The 16,146-nt window shown below is 49.5% G+C and overlaps 1 protein-coding gene across 2 annotated transcripts; it reads left to right on the forward strand.

Annotated features, from left to right (window-relative positions):
- Nucleotides 1–2,225: 2,225 nt before the first annotated feature.
- On the forward strand, nt 2,226–12,328 carry AQP8 (aquaporin 8). 2 transcript variants are annotated; one of them, XM_061153990.1, is made up of 6 exons: nt 2,226–2,356; nt 2,499–2,752; nt 5,709–5,835; nt 7,784–7,998; nt 9,952–10,086; nt 11,292–12,328. In XM_061153990.1, the coding sequence occupies exons 1-6, from the start codon at nt 2,345–2,347 to the stop codon at nt 11,338–11,340; spliced, it is 792 nt and encodes a 263-aa protein (XP_061009973.1). In that variant the 5' UTR covers nt 2,226–2,344; the 3' UTR covers nt 11,341–12,328. The 2 variants fall into 2 exon arrangements, with proteins under 2 accessions (XP_061009973.1, XP_061009974.1); XM_061153991.1 differs by lacking the exon at nt 7,784–7,998.
- The last annotated feature ends 3,818 nt before the right edge of the window (nt 12,329–16,146 follow it).

Consider the following 16,146-nt stretch of genomic DNA (forward strand, 5'->3'; position numbering starts at 1 on the left):
GAATGAGGGAGATGGGGAGTTGAGGGCTGGACCACAATCCTATGTTTCAGGGACACGGAAGGAAGAGGTTAAGAAACAATGTGTACAATGTGCTGTGGGTGTGAAGGAGGGAGGGAACAAGCCTCAAGATAACCAGCAAGAGGGCAGCCCTGAAACCTTCCAAGATGTACAGATGCTCACCAGAGGCGCTGTGTTCCCGGCCGCTAGCTGAAACAAGTTCTCAGCAAATTGTCGAACCCTTGTCCGGATACGTCTGCTTCTGTCCTGAAGTAGATACTTTTTTTATCTACACAACCTTGGGCAGGTTCTTCAACATCTTTGTATCTCGTTTTTATCATCTGAAGATGGGGATAAGAAGTCATAGGACTTATTGAGTTGTAAATACGTGCAGAGTGCTTAGCACAGCGTTAGATACATAATGAGTTATCAGTTAATGGTAGACATTTTCATTAAAATTCTCTTATCCCAGATGTGACTTCTCTATGACTATATACGACATGCAGATAATGGTTATAAACATTAAACAGCTTCTTTGCCTCTCTTCTTCACTGCTACGTTTCCTACCAGCTCTTAGGACAGTGGCTGGTTCACAGTAGATATTTAGATATTTATGGAATGGATGAATAAGGAAACCCATCTCTCTCCCCTGCCCTTCCCCCTTTCCTCCCTTCCTTCCTTCTTTCCATCCATCTGTCCATCCACCCATCTGCCCATCTTCCATGCATCTTTTTCATAATCTGTCCACCCATCCATCCGTCCGTCCATCCAACTATCCATCTGTTGCTTTAGAAAGGCTTAACCTACAAGATTTTTTTAAAAAATTGTGAGTGTAGTGGCTTAGCATACAAGTTTTTTTTCCAACTGTGATAAAATATGTATAACACAAAATTTACCATTTTAACCATTTAAGCATATAACATTGGTGTGCAACCATCCATCTCTAAAACTTTTTCATCTTCTCCATCTGAAACTCTGTATCCATTAAAAAATAACTCCCCATTCTCCCCTCCTCCCAGGCCCACCACTCTACTTGCTGTCTTTATAAATTTGTCTATTCCAATACCTGATATAAGTGAAATCACACAGTATTTGTCCTTTTGTGACTTGGCCCATACATTCTGCTGTCACAAAAGCTCTGTGATCCTGGGGAACTTAACCTTCCCGAATCTCTACTTCCTCATCTGTTCAAGTGGCTGTAATAATAATACCTACCTCATAGGGTTATTGTGAGGTTTAAATGAGATAATACATATAAGGTATTTAACCAAGTGCCTGGCATGTAGAAAGGTCTCAGTAAATATCAGTTCACATAAATACATATTCTAAATCAGCTGGCACTTACCCTGTGTCTATCATAAACATCTGTGTCTAAACGCTTTATGATCTTAACTCATTTATTTTTAAAAATTAAAAAAAAATTTTTTGGCTGAGCTGAGTCTTCATAGTGGCACGTAGGCTCAGTAATAGTGGCCCGCAGGCTTAGTTGCCCTGCAGCATGCAAGATCTTAGTTCCTCAATCAGGAATCGAATCCACTTCTGCTGCGTTGGAAGGTGGACTCTTAACCACTGGACCACCAGGGAAGTCCCGTGATCTTCACTCATTTAAACCACACAACTCTATGTCATTGGCCCCACCACTATCATCCCGCTACACTGGGGAGGAAACTAAGGTACAAAGAGAGTGAGCAACTGCCCAAGGTTACTCAGTAGTTGAACTGGGGTTGAACTCCAGGCAGCCTGTTTCCAAAGTCCGCGGGCTTCTCCATTGCCTCTGCAATCTTCCGGGATGGTCATCCGTCTACACCCTCAGCCCTGGATCAGCCTGTCAGTGTGAGTGTGTGGAGGTGTCAGGGCCTCAGATACGAGGAGGTGTCCTTGGAAATTAGTGGAAAAAATCACTGAAGTTGAGCTTAGCCTTACTTCCCATGTGTGGTCCCAATTTGGTGGGAACCTCCTGTGTTCACTCACACACGTGGGTCTCCTCTGGACCCCTCCATCTCCTGCTGGGGAAGACCCAGAGTCCTCCCCAGGTGACTCAGCGAAGACAACGCCTTTTCCCTTTGTTGGTAGAAAGCTCAGCAATCCTTGACCACCCCCCTGCCCTGCCCAGCTGAGAATTTTTTTTAAAAAAGGCTTGCTTTCCATGACCTCAGGGCCACCTCCCACTGGTCTTTATTGCTTTCTCGGCACCCTCGGGAGCGTCTGGAGCCCTTTAAAAGGGGCAGAGCCTGTGAGTGGGCTGGCAGCCCGGGTCCTGGAGATAAGAGTGTCCTGTCTGGGACAGCAGGTGCGGGTCTCCCAGCCAGGGCAGGACAGAGTCCTGCTGAGAGTCGCCTCCGCCCCGATGTTTACAGAGGTGGGTCCACTCCTGGCCTCTTCCTCCGCAGCCTGGCCCTCCAAGCGGGTGGCTGAGGATTCACTCAAGGCGGAGGCGCTGGGGGCTTCCTTCTGGGCTCTCCTCTCATCCAGGGCCCTCTCTCTCTTGCCCACCCCCGCAGGCAGCTGCATCCATGTGTGACCTGGAGTCAGGCAGCGTCAAGGTGAAGGAGCCCAGAGGCAGGGGCCGGGGCCAGGGGGGCTGGTACGAGCGGTTGGTGCAGCCCTGCCTGGTGGAACTGCTGGGCTCCGCTCTGTTCATCTTCATCGGCTGCCTGTCGGTCATCGAGAACGGGCCGGACACCGGGCGGCTGCAGCCAGCGCTGGCCCATGGGCTGGCCCTGGGGCTGGTCATTGCCACGCTGGGGAATATCAGGTGGGAACAGCTCTGGGCACTCAGCCTGGTGCCGGCCGGGGGGAACCGGGGGGCGGGGAGCGGCGCGGTGGGCAGGCACCCTGAGGCACACACCCAGGATCCCGAGAGTGGTGTGGATAGGAATGCGGGCTGGGGGGTCAGGCTGCCTGGGTTCGAATCCTGGCTCTTCAGCCCATGAGCTCTGCGGCTTTGGTTAAGTCCCTCTCCCAACCCAACTGCTCACCTGTGAAATGGGAACAGTATTTTCTAAATCTTATTTCTCAAGCCAATGCGGGTATAGCGCTCATGCTTACCATGAACTATTCCAAACACTTTGTGTATAGCAATTCATGTAATCCTTACACCCTTGCGCAGTTGATACTATTATTAGTCCCATTTTTTCACTGTGAAGGGGAAAGTTCAGGTAACTCGTCCAAGGACCTAGGGCAGAGCCAGAAGGCAAACCCAAGCTATCTGTTGCCTAAATCCAGCACTTCCTGGTGGAGGTACGAGAAGGAAATATTGTGAAGTGCTTTGTCCATAGTAAGCGCTCAATCACTGTTGGTTGCTGTGTTATTGTTACCTTTGTTATTGTTGTTTAGTCAGTAAGTTGTGTCCAACTCTTTGCAACCCCATGGGCTGTTGCCTGCCAGGTTCCTCTGTCCACAGGATTTCCCAGGCAAGAATACTGGAGTGGGTTTCCATTTCCTTCTCCAGAGGATCTTCCTGATTCAGGGATCAAACCCATGTCTCCTGCATTGGCAGGTGGATTCTTTACCACTGAGCTACCTGGAAAGCCCATTGTTACCATTAGGACAGGGTTTTGCTCCAACCTAGGGGAAGGCAATGCCTCGAAGAAGAACCCACCAGGGGGTAGGGAGGGCCGAGGGGCTCCCCTTGCATAGCCCTCCCCTGAATGGAGGCTCCACTGGGAAGTCGTGGACTCCCAGGAGAAACGACCCAATGGATGAGGTGTCTGGCAGGGAGATCTAGGATCTGGTTGGTTTGCATTTACTCTCTCACAGAAAACTGATATGAGTGAGAAAATTAAAATCTTGTTTCCCAGAAAAACAGAATGGAAAGAGAACTGTTCCATTTCTCTTTAAATATCTAAGGGAAGCTGCAAGTGGGATGAAAATCACAGAGTCCTCTGTTCTCATTGGCTCAGGGTTGAAGGCAACATTGGTCAATACTTAGCAGGGTGACCAGGGCAAGTAACTGAACCTGTGTTAGGTGGAATAAAAGGGAGATGATAATAATAGCCGATATTTGTTGAGTACTAACTATCCGCCACTACTCTACAGGAATATGTATTACTTATCTCTGCAGCAGATTTTATGAGATAGGGGTCACTAAGGCACAGAGAGGTTTTATCACTCGCCCATGGTCACACAGCTCTTCCGTGGCCGAGCTGGGGTTTGAACCCAAGCCAGCTTGTCAGAGAGGACATTGCTCTGCGCTGCAGGAGACTGTGTATCTGAAATGCCAGCCTTCCATCCAACCATCTGTTTTTTTGTTAACAAATATTTATTGGGTGCCTACCACGAGCCAGGCACTGACTTTGAGGTTGTTGGTGCACCCAGCACAGCACCTAGCGCAGAGCAGGTGTTCAATAAGCCTTTAGTGAGTAAACAATGGGCGATTGTTTTATTGTTAATGAGTGTGAAGTGAGTTTCTCGAACATGTGTGGTGTTCCAGCCCTCTCCTGGTCAAGCCATGCCCTGAGTGAGTTTCTCACGCCTTTTGGACTGGGTGATTTGGTGGAGGGGCTGATGGCAGACAGGCTTCTAACTCTGCAGTGTCCGGCGGGAGGCTGCCCCCGCCCCCGCCCCCCACCTCTCTGCTTTGGCAGAGCCCAGGCTAAGCTTGGTCATGGACCCGAACTGAGTCCCCTCTCTGCATCGATTGAGTCTGAGATCAGCTAGTGCTTCCTGACCCTGCAGGAAGCTCCCCCAGGGCCTGTGCACAGAGCTTGGCCAGAGGAGTTGGGGCAGCTGGTCCTGAAATGTCGGCATGTTGGACCAAGTCTTGTGTCCAGAGCCAGGGTCCTCTGTCCAGTCTCAGCTCAGTGTCCTGTGCCCATTGGGTGGGCAGACCCATTGGTGGGCTCTGAACAGCTGGGGAGACATGGGGGGTCTTGGGGTCACCGTCCCTCTTATTGGGAGTGTCCATCCCATGCCCCTGAGGGCTTCTTGAGCCAGCCTCTCAGGACAGCTCTTCTATCTGTGTGGGGCTGGACAGGATGCCAGTGGGCGTAGCAGTGTATTCAGGGGCCTCCTGGCCCTGGGACTCGGATGGGCTGAGCAGCTTGGTCAAGAGGAAGGCTCTTTACCCAGGACCAATGGAACTGCCTCATGGAGCCAACTTGAACCAGCCCTTTGACCTAGGTTCGACTTTGTCTAACCTCCCTTCACATTGCAAACCCCAGGTCCCAACCCCCAATATAATCATGAACCTCTAACCTCACTCCTGATTACCAATGCCATTTCCAGGAACCTTTAACCTCAGTTTTACACACAACGCTAGTCACACTTTCAGACCCAAACTAGGATTTTTATTGGTTGAGTAGTTCAATCAGTCAGGAGCTGTTGTTCGGGGCCTGGTTGCTTTTATGGGGAGGCCGGGATACCTCTCCTGGCCTATGCATTTGAAGCCTGGGGTCTTGCTGTGTTCTGTGGTCACAGCTCTGAAGGGCTGGCCACAGCTCTGCGGGCGTTGAGAAGGCGTTGAGAGATGCTTTTGCACCACGTTCTTCCTCTGGGCCATCCTGGGTCTGGGGCTAGGACAGGAATGGGGCTGCCCTCCCCTCCCAGCCTCCACCACCCTGCACCTCAGGGAACGTGGGGGTGATCTGGCTCCTGTTTTCTGCTTGGGCTGCCCTTGACTGACGTTGGCCCTGCAGGGCCAGCCAGGGTGCTGTGGGACCCAGGCTCTAAGCCTTGGCCTCACGACTCCTTCTGCTTTTTTTGGGCGACAGTGGCGGACACTTCAACCCTGCGGTTTCCCTGGCAGCCATGCTGGTCGGCGGCCTCAGGCTGACGATGCTGTTTCCCTACTGGATCTCCCAGCTGTGTGGGGGGCTGATCGGGGCCGCTTTGGCTAAGGTGGGTGATCCCCCAGGCGGCTGGGCTGGGGGCTTTGTCTCTGCTGGGGCTGCTGGGGTGCATGGGGGTGGGGAGTGGGGACTGTCTGATTCTTTTCCTGTTGCCTCCAATGGGACTGAAAGTGAAAGTGTTAGTCGCTTAGTCGTGTCCAACTCACGACCCCATGAGCTGTAGCCCACCAGGCTCCTCTGTCCATGGAATTTTCCATGTAAGAATCCCGGAGTGGGTTGCCATTTCCTTCTCCAGGGGATCTTCCCGTCCCAGGGATCAAACCTGGGTCTCCTGCATTGGCAGGTAGATTCTTTACCATCTGAGCCACCAGGGAAGCCCTCCCAATGGGACTGAGTGGGCCCTTTCTACAGGAAGGGAACACTCAAAGGGCCTCTGGTTTTTTCTAAACCCACCCTGTTCTATCAATGTCTGGATACAGCCCTCCCTGGACAGACCAGGAATCAGAATTCAGAACTGAAAGTTTCTCTTCCTGAGTCCATTTGTGGCTTTAGATAATGCTGACTTTTAAAATTCATCCACTCACACACTTGTTCATTCCTTCTACAAACTAAGCACCGGTTGAGGATGTGGGATGCATATGGTCCTTCTTGAGAAACTCCTGAACTAACTTCTCTCTGTGTTCTCCAGTTTGCCGGCCTTTAAACTGAGTTACTCTACCTTTGATGGGAGTTAACACCAATTTACTGGAAATCCCCCATTCCAACAGAAAGGCTAGCTCTTCCTCTCAGCCACAGAATTTCTGTGGCTATACACAGAGCTCCATGCATGGACTTCTTTCTCCCTCTTTGCTCCCCTGACTTTCTTTTTTCCTTCTCTTTTCTGTCTCTCTTTCCTGCTGTTCTTATGCCTTAACCAGGAGTCCTTCAACATGAAAGCTTTGCTTGGCTTGTGGCGGGGTGGGGGAGTTGGGGGTGGGTAGGCGTGAAGGGGGTGCCTGTTAGCCTGGCCAGGGTTTGGTCTGTGGCTCAAGTGCTGCCCACTGCAGACTTTGGTCTTGATTCCCATTTTCCTATCTTCCCTGCCCTGGTAACCGCACGCCCCCATTTGAGACCCTGCTGCCCTGTCTGTTTAGAGTGGGGACTGCTCTGATTCCCCGTGAAAAGCAGTGCCCGGACTCTCCCTCCAGCCGGGCCACTTGCAGACTCATCCGACATGATGGAGACCAGGGCGGGGCAGCAGTGACTGCTCACTGAGTGCTCCTCTCTGCCCACCCCACCACCCCACCCCCACCCCCCCTCCCCAGCACTCAACAGAATCCTCTCATTTAATCTCCAACTTGAGCAGAAGCCAGAAGCTGTCCTTAGGGAGCACCCACAACCTGGACCAGGAACTGTTATTATCAGCAACCCCACTTTGCAGAGGGGGAAGCTGAGCGGCAGACGACAGAGAAGGCAGTGATTCGCCCAAGTTGAGATGAGCTGAGATGCAGCAGGGCCCAGATCTGAGTTCTGGGTCCAGAAGCTTGTTTGCCCTCCCCAGGGGTTGTGATGACCCCGAGGCCAACTTCCTGGGAAGCCAGTTGGCTTAAGTTCCAGGGCTCTTCTCAGCCCTTCAAAGAGGCCTTTTAGGGGGCTGGCAATGTGTTCACCTTAGTATATGTGTTTGCAAAATTTGTAAAAATTAGGTATTTCTGTATTCTTTTAAAAAAAAAGGTCATCTAAGTTTCATATGCTTCTGGTCCACAACACCTGGAGCCACCACCAGGTTATCCCCATTTTACAGATGAGCAAAATGAGGCTCAGAGAAGCCCAGTAGCTCAGGTGAAGCCACACAGTAGGAACTGGTGGAGCTGAGATGTGATTTCAGATAGGTCTGGCTGCACATTGGACAGGACCCTTCCCTGCCTTTAAAGCGTGGGAACCCCCCACCCCCAGACCAACCCAGTTCCCAGCTGTCTCTCCACCCCCACTGTGGGGCTGAGCACTGCTCTCCATAGGTGGTGAGTCCCGAGGAGAGGTTCTGGAATGCGACCGGGGCGGCCTTTGTGACAGTCCAGGAGTCAGAGCAGGTGGCCGGGGCAGTGGTGGCGGAGATCATCCTGACGACACTGCTGGCATTGACCGTGTGCATGGGTGCCATCAACGAGAAGACGCTAGGTCCTCTGGCCCCATTCTGCATCGGCTTCTCTGTCACCGTGGACATCCTGGCAGGGTGAGTGCTGCTCGGCGGTGGGACTGCAGTGCTCAGCCCTGGGCCGAGGCTCGGTCCTGGAGGAGCGCAGGCCTGCAGAGCCTCCCTGAGGGTCACGGGCTTAGTAGCCAATAGAAGCCGTGCAGACAGTCTAACCGGGGGAAGTGGGCATAGGAGGCAGACAACAGGGGGTGATGGGGACTGCGGAGTCTTAGGAGGCCCGCACCATGCCTCTCTGGTGGTTCAGATGGTAAAGCGTCTGCCTGTAATGTGGGATACCTGGGTTCGATCCCTGGGTTGGGAAGATCCCCTGGAGAAGGAAATGGCATCCCACTCCACTACCCTTGCCTGGAAAATCCCATGGACGGAGGAGCCTGGTGGGCTATAGTCCATGGGGTTGCAAAGAGTCGGACACGACTGAGCAGCTTCACTTTCTTTCACTTACCATGCACCTCTGATAAGTTATCGATGTGTGGGAATATGGACTTGGGGTGACCTTTTAAATTTAATTCCAGGGAATCCAGAAGACTGGAATTTTATGGGCTTTTTCTAATTTTGTAGTATCAAGAAATCATTCCTCTAGATTGTGTTTACCTTGCCAGCAGGCGGCCAGATTTTAGTCTCAGACTTACAAAGAGCTTCCACATCCATTGTCTTGTTTATCAGAGCCTCTCAGTAGGCTTGGGAAGGCATTAAGGAGACAAAGGGTTATTTCTCCCCTTTTATATATGAAGAAACTGAGGCTCAGAGAGGACACAGGTGACTTATTTAAAGTCATTGTTTGGTCGCTCAGTCATGTCCGACTCTTTGCGACCTCAGGGACTATAGTCCATCAGGCTCCTCTGTCCATGGAATTCTCCAGGCAAGAATACTGGAGTGGGTTGCCATTCCCTTTTCCAGGGGATCTTCCCGACCCAGGGATGGAACCCAGGTCTCCCACATTGCAGGCAGATTCTTTACCATCTGAGCCAGCAGGAAGCACCAAAGGTCATTGGGCAGTGGCAAATTAAGTGACAGACCTGGGACAGGAGCCCCTGCTAAAGGAGGGATGAGGGAGCTCCTTCCTGAAGGCCAGCTCCTAACCAGGTGTAGCCTTCCCTAGCTCTGCCCTCTGACCCTAAGGCATCTTCTGGGAGGTGGCTCCTGGGGAGGCTGGGAAAATAGGTGTGTAGAGTGGTAGCAGTGCTTTGCTGCCCCCTAGTGGCTCTTGGCTCACTTACAAACCTATTGACTCCCCCTTCTGGCTTTGGCCGCTGGCCACAGGTGGGGTCCTTGGGGGGTGAGGCCTGAGTGAGGACCCCAGCTTGAGTCAGTGGGGCGAGGGTACAGACACCAGGACTAGAGAGGTGCTCCTGGGGAACACCTGCCCTGTGGGATATGTTGGGCCCCAAGCTTGCGGCACAACAAAGACCTCAGCCAGGTCAGCTGGGTTAGAGTTAACACTTGCAATGAAATATATGAGAAACACGGGCTCTGTATGTGCTGTCTCATTCATCCCTGACAACAACCTATGAGATATGCACACTCACCTCAACTGAAACACAGAGAGGTGAAACCAATGTCACCGCTAGAAATCTCTATAGAGTTCTGAATCTAGATGCACTTGATCCCGAAGTTCATATAGCTAAGAGTTGCCTGACTTTGCCTTATCAACTCTGGAGAAGGTGTAGGTCCATTTTCCATCCAGCCATCACTGAGCTGGCACTGTTGGCTGGCCATTCTTCCAGAAGGGTGTCAGGAGAGTGGCAGACTGTAGGGAGGACCCCAGGGAGGAGTCAAGCCTTTCACTTCCTCGTGTTAGAAGTCTCTTCACCTCTGTCTTCTTGGGAAACTTCCCGACGCCCATGCTATCATGTAGCTTAGAGAGAGTTTCTGGGTAGTGTGTGATCTAGGCCCACATGGGGGAAATGAACCTGGGTGGGTCAGGGCTCTTTGGCTGGGATTCTGCTGACGAGTGTGGCTGGGTGTTGGCAGGGGTGCTGTGTCTGGAGCATGCATGAATCCTGCCCGGGCCTTCGGACCTGCCATGGTGGCCAACCACTGGGACTTCCACTGGATCTACTGGCTGGGCCCCCTCCTGGCCAGCCTGCTTGTAGGAGTGCTCATCAGGTAGGAATGTGACTCCGGGTCCTGGCCCATCTGGTGGGCATGGGGATAGTTCCCAGGGCATCCAGGGGCAGGGGGCTAGGGTCTTGCTTGGGTTTAGAGCAGAGAAGAGGCAAAGATTATGGCTCTGGGACCTTTGGTGGCAAGTGATGGAAACCCACTTGAACACAGCTTTTGTCATAAAGGGAAGCTCATTGGCTGGCATAACTGAAAAGTTTACAGGTAGCCCTGACTGGTGGGATCTCACACAATGTCTGTAGGCTGGGTCCTCCTCACAGGCTCTACTGTCCTCTGGGTCGGCTTTGTGCTTAGGCAAAGCCTCTCCAATAGAGGCAAAGATGCCCACCAGGCATTTCAGGCTTCCATCCTAGCAGCTCAATAACTGAGACCAGAGGAAACAGAAGAACGGCTCTTACAAAAGTCCCAGATCAGCTGTTCCCTGGGTTAAACCGGCCCGGTGAGAGCCATGTCTACCTCTGAATTGGTCTCTGTAGCCCTGGGCCCAGCTCTCTTATTGGCTGTGTCTGAGCATGAGCTTAATCCTGGAGTTAGGGTGAGGTCAGCCCCTCCTGAACAACTGTATTGACTGAGAGGAGGGGGAGGAATAGCACCCCACAGGGGTGTCATACAACTCAGAGAACCCTATCCACATAGAAAATCATGTCAATGGTGCCCCCAGAACATGCATGTCAGGAGATGCCATTCACCTAAGGCGCATTGTGAGCGGTGCTCCCTGACTGTGTGCAGTGGATAAGGCTGATGTCATCAGGAGGATAATATCTGCTTAACTGCCTCTCCTCCAGCTGTCATCTGTGAGCCTCAAGGATCCGTAGGGTCCTGTCCTTTCTGCTCCAAGTTGTGTAGGGATGCGAGTTGGTACAGAGCCTGCTGTCTGGGCAAGGACAGGCTGGGCTGATCTAGACTGCTTGCATCGCTGCCCATCTGCAGTCCTGGCTTGGCTGATGGCTTAGTGAAAAGCATCAGGAATCATTCTCTGTTGTTTTCAAGATGGTACAGATGAGGATCTTCAGGAAAAGGGGTTGGAAACCCATCAGGAGAGAGTTTCTCCCTCTACCCCAGGAGATCTGGCTATTGAGGCTGGAAAGGCCCTGGAAGGCATCTCTCTGGAGAATTCTGGGCCTGGAGACATGTGATGAAGGACTAAGTCCAGAGACTTGGAGACCTCACTAAGCCACCTTTTTTTGTAGGCTCTTCATTGGAGATGCGAAAATTCGTCTAATCCTAAAGGGACGGTGAGGCTGAGATGGTGGAATTCCTGCTGCCCCAGGGACCCTCAGTGGACCCATCCTGGACCACAGATGAGACAGCTCTGCATTTCCTGCCGGGGCAGAGCCTCCAAGGAGTGACTGACACCCTTCCCCTGACTTGGGCCTGGCTTCTCAGAGGTGCTAGGTCCTTCGCATTCCTTTGTGCTCATCAGAGATTTCAGCCTAGGGATTGTGTTGCCAGCGCCACCCATAGGGAGGCAGAAACAGCACAGCAGAAGAGCTTTTGACAGGGAAGGTCCCAGGACTAGAGCAGGTGACTGTTAATGTGTCTCTGGTCATTTCCCTCATCCTTTTTCTCCTTCTCTTGTTCCCCAATTTCTCTGTTACAAAAGGGCCTTCTGTGGTCTGTTTCCCTGCTGCCTGAGCTGTCAATCCAGTTTTGCAATAAATAGTCCAATATTTCCTTCTGTGTGCCCACTGGCTGGCCTTTCCTTTCATAAATGGACACTGCTGGGGAGGAAGCAAAAGTCCAGGTTAGGCCAGACCCGTGGGAACTCAGTCAGGAGCTAAGTCCATTCTAGAGTCCTATTTGGACTCAAAATCAGTTCCAGATCACAGACCTCAAGACCCTGCTGAAAAGCCCAATGGACACTTGAGAGTCTGGTTTAGTTTCCAGGGCTGTCTAGGACATGAATCTACCCACTCATGGCACTTTAGCTGAGGATGAGGGTGGATATGGGGGTGGCCCAGAGCTGTAAGGATTTCCCAAGGAAATATGTAATGTGTCATAGCACAAGTCTAGGGAGACAGAGGTATTTGATGAATGATAAGAGTATAAAGAATAACTAAAGATAAAAAAGAATAAAAAGACACATTCCAGACTTCATACCTTACAAGGAGAGTGTGTGTCTTCTCTATGAGAATCTATATAAAATAGATAGCTAGTGGGAATTTGCTCTCTGACTCAGGGAACTCAAACCAGAGCTGGGTCTGTAACAACCTGGAGGGGGAGGGCTCCATAACAACCTAGAGGGGTGGGATGGGAAGGGAGGTGAGAAGGAGTTTCAAGAGGGAGGGGACATATGTATACTATGGCTGATTCATGTTTGATGTATGGCAGAAACCAACACAATATTATAAAGCAATTATTATCCTTCAATTAAAAATAAATAATTTTTTAAAAGAAATAGAACAAAAGATTAAAAATTAAAAAGAATCTGCTTGCCAAAGCGTGGAACATGGGTTCGATCTCTCGTCTAGGAAGATCCCACACACGGCGGAGCAACTAAGCCTGTGCGCAACTACTGAGCCCACTCGCATAGAGCCCGTTCTCCACAACAGACACTACCCCAGCGAGAAGCCCCTGCTCACCACAACTAGAGAAAGCCTGCACACAGCAACGAAGGCCCAGAGCAGCCAAAAAAAAAAAAAAAAAAACAATGTGAAGGTGATTATAAAAATAGCTAGTGGGACTTGCCTGGTGATCCTGTGGTTAGGACTTCACTTTCCAATGCAGGAGGGTGTGGGTTAGATCCCTGGCTGGGGAATGAACTAAGATCCCACATGCCTTGTGGCCAAAAAACCAAAACATAAAGCAGAAGAAATATTGTAACAAATTCAATAAAGACTTGAAAAATCATTCACATTAAAAAACAAACAAAAAAAAAGCTGCTAACACTTAACAAGCGCTTCCTGTATGCCAGGATCTGCTCTGTGTTCTAAACATGTGGTAATTTATTGCATTTTCACAACTGTACAGGTACATATTATTATTACTCTCTTATTATTTTTCATGTTGCGCATGAGGGAAGTGAGGCCCAGAGAAGTCAGATGACTTACTCAAGGTCACTCAGGAAGTGGCAGAGCTGAGGTTCAAACCCCAGGGGTCTGGCTTCCGAGGCTGGGCTCTTACACTGTTTGTGCAATCTAAAGACATACAGTTACACGTCAATAGTAACTCTCGGGGTTAAGAACAAACAGAATTGTGAATAAGGACTGTTAATTGTTATTTAGTCACTAAGTCATGTCCCGCCAGGCTCCTCTGTCCGTGAGATTTCCCAGGCAAGAATCGCAGCATGCTTTGCCATTTCCTTCTGCAGGGGATCTTCCCGACCCAGCGATCGAAGCCACGGCTCCTGCGCTGGCAGGCATATTCTTTCCCACAGAGCAGGGGAACTGTGCAGGAATAGAACAGAAATGTCAAATGATGAGGAAGACCATCAGGGTTAGTCAGGAAAGGAGGAGTTTTTGCTGGAAGAATGTCCGGTAAGAACTTGTAATATATCCAGTAGATCAAAGGAGTAGGGTGAGATAGGAAGGGATGGTGAATGATGCGCCCAAAACATCCCATTGAAGAGAGGGAAGGCAAAGAACTTGATGAAGGCAAATTCAAGACCCAGCATGACGCATGATGGACCTACTTCAGTTAAGAACTAGGACCCCGGAGTCGGCTGAACCTGGGTTCGAATCCCAGTCTCCCCACACTTCTTAGCAGTGTGACCCTGCCTGAGTAATTTATTTAAACTCTCTGAGCCTCAGTTTCCTTAGCAACAGGCATATGGTGAGGTCAAATGAGTTAATGCATGAGAAGGACTTACTATGACACCTTGCATACAGTAAATGTTTAGGAAAAGCTTGCTACCGTCGCCATTAAAAAAGGGGGGGATGGGAGGAAATAATTTGATAAAATCAGGAGCAACAAGAAGCCCATTCACCACAACTAGAGAAAGCCCGTGCACAACAGTGAAGACCCAGTGCAGCCAAAAATGAATACATAAACATTAAAAAGCAACAAAATAGTTGTATATACATGTGTATGTATCCACAGACTCACACACACATACATTGTACAGCTAACATTTATTGTTTACTGTGTGCTTGACACTGTGCAGAATGTGTTCCATGATTACTTCATTTACTCCTCACAATAATTCTATGAGGGAGTGGGTTGAAGAGTGTTCCCCCCCAATTCATGTTCACTTGGAACCTCAGAATGTGGCCTTACTTGGGACTTTCCTGGGGGTCCAGTGGTTAAGACTTTGCGTTTCCACTGCAGTGGGCACAGGTTTGTTCCCTGGTGGGGAGGGGAACATGCCATGTGATGCAGCCAAAAGATTAAAAAAAAAAGTGACCTTATTTGAAAATAAGGGCTTTGCAGATGCAAAGAAAGGTAGCATACTGGATCCGAATGGGCCCTAACTCCCAGGAGAGTGACTTAATAAGAGACAGAAAAGGACTTAGAGACACAGAGAAGGTGTATATGGAAGAAGGATAGAGGCAGACTTGTGGGGTCACAAGATAGTAGCAGGATCACCAAAAAGAGCTATGAGAAGTGAGGAAGGGTTTTTCCCCGCAGCCTTTGGAGGGAGTGTGGATGAATGATGCCCTGATTTCAGACTTCTGGTCTCCAGAGTGGTGAGGAGGCCTTTTTGCTCTTTTTTGTGTCACTGAGGTTGTGGTCATTTTTCATAGCAGCCTCAGGAAATGAATACAGGTAGCAGTCGTGTCTGACTCTGTGACCCCATGGACTGTAGCCCGCCAGGCTCCCTTCCACGGGATTTCCCAGGCAAGAATACCGAAATGGGGAACCCCTCCCTTCTCCAAGGGATCTTCCTGACCCAGGGGGAAATCTCTTGCATTGCAGGTGGATTCTTTACCATCTGAGCCACCAGGGAACTCTTACTCTTTCCTTTCTTTCAGAGGAACAAATGGAGATTTCTAGAGATGTTACTCAAAGTCACAGAGCACATTAGTGGAGCCAAAATTTAAGATCAGGTACATTTGACTGCAGAGTTCATGATCTCTCTCTTTTTTTCCCTCTTTCTTATTTTTTTAAATGATGAAAGTATGACAACACATTTACAAGAGACTTGGAAAATACAGGACAAAGTTACATATAGTTTCACTATATATATTACAATTATATTTTAAGTAGATAAATTAAGATTTTTAGTTGGAATTTCAGTATCAAACTCTCAAAAATTAGAGGATGAATATGCAGAAAAGTAGAAGGTTATAGTAGACCTGAAAAACACAAAGTTCACATGATCTTTGTCATCACACGTTACTGTTGCTGAATAAGGGTATGTCTCCTGCCTTGTCACCTACATGCCCCTTTCCCCCACGAGGAGAGGGACAGAGGATGTGCATTACAACTCTTCTCACTCCTAACTTGTAACTGGATTTCAAGTCTGGGTCTCCACGTCAATTTCTAGACCATGCACTCTCAAGAGGAAGAGCGATGCTAATTGCTCTTTGGGACGCCATGTTATTTGGTTTAGTGTTTGCTGCATAGAAGGGACTGAGTCCTCATCGACTGAAAGAATGGCATAAGCTGATCCTAATGACTTTCAAATTCATTGTCGCAGTTCTTCAGCTTCTAAATTCTGTCTGACTCTTTGCAACCCCATGAACTGCAGCACTTCAGTTCTTCACTATCTCCCAGTGTTTGCTCAAATTCATGTCCTTTGAGTTGGTGATGGCATCCAACTGTCTCATCTTCTGTTGCCCCCTTCTCCTCCTGCCCTTAATCTTTCCCAGCATCAGGGTATTTTCCAATGAGTTGGCTTTCCCATCAGGTGGCCAAAGTATTGGAGCTTCAACTTCAGCATCAGTCCTTCCAATGAATATTGAGGGTTGATTTCCTTTAGATTGACTAGTTTGATCTTGCTGTCTAGACTCTTATTTTAAAATTAAAATTTTTTTTATTATAATTGAGGTCCAATGTTGTGTTAGTTTCAAGCATACAATAACATGATTTCAGATATTCTTTTTCAGAATCTTTTCCATTTTAGGTTATTAAAAGATATTGCATATAGTTTCTTGCGCTATACAG

The sequence above is a fragment of the Dama dama genome, chromosome 10, assembly GCF_033118175.1.
Source record: "Dama dama isolate Ldn47 chromosome 10, ASM3311817v1, whole genome shotgun sequence".
In the NCBI taxonomy this organism is placed as follows: domain Eukaryota; kingdom Metazoa; phylum Chordata; class Mammalia; order Artiodactyla; family Cervidae; genus Dama; species Dama dama.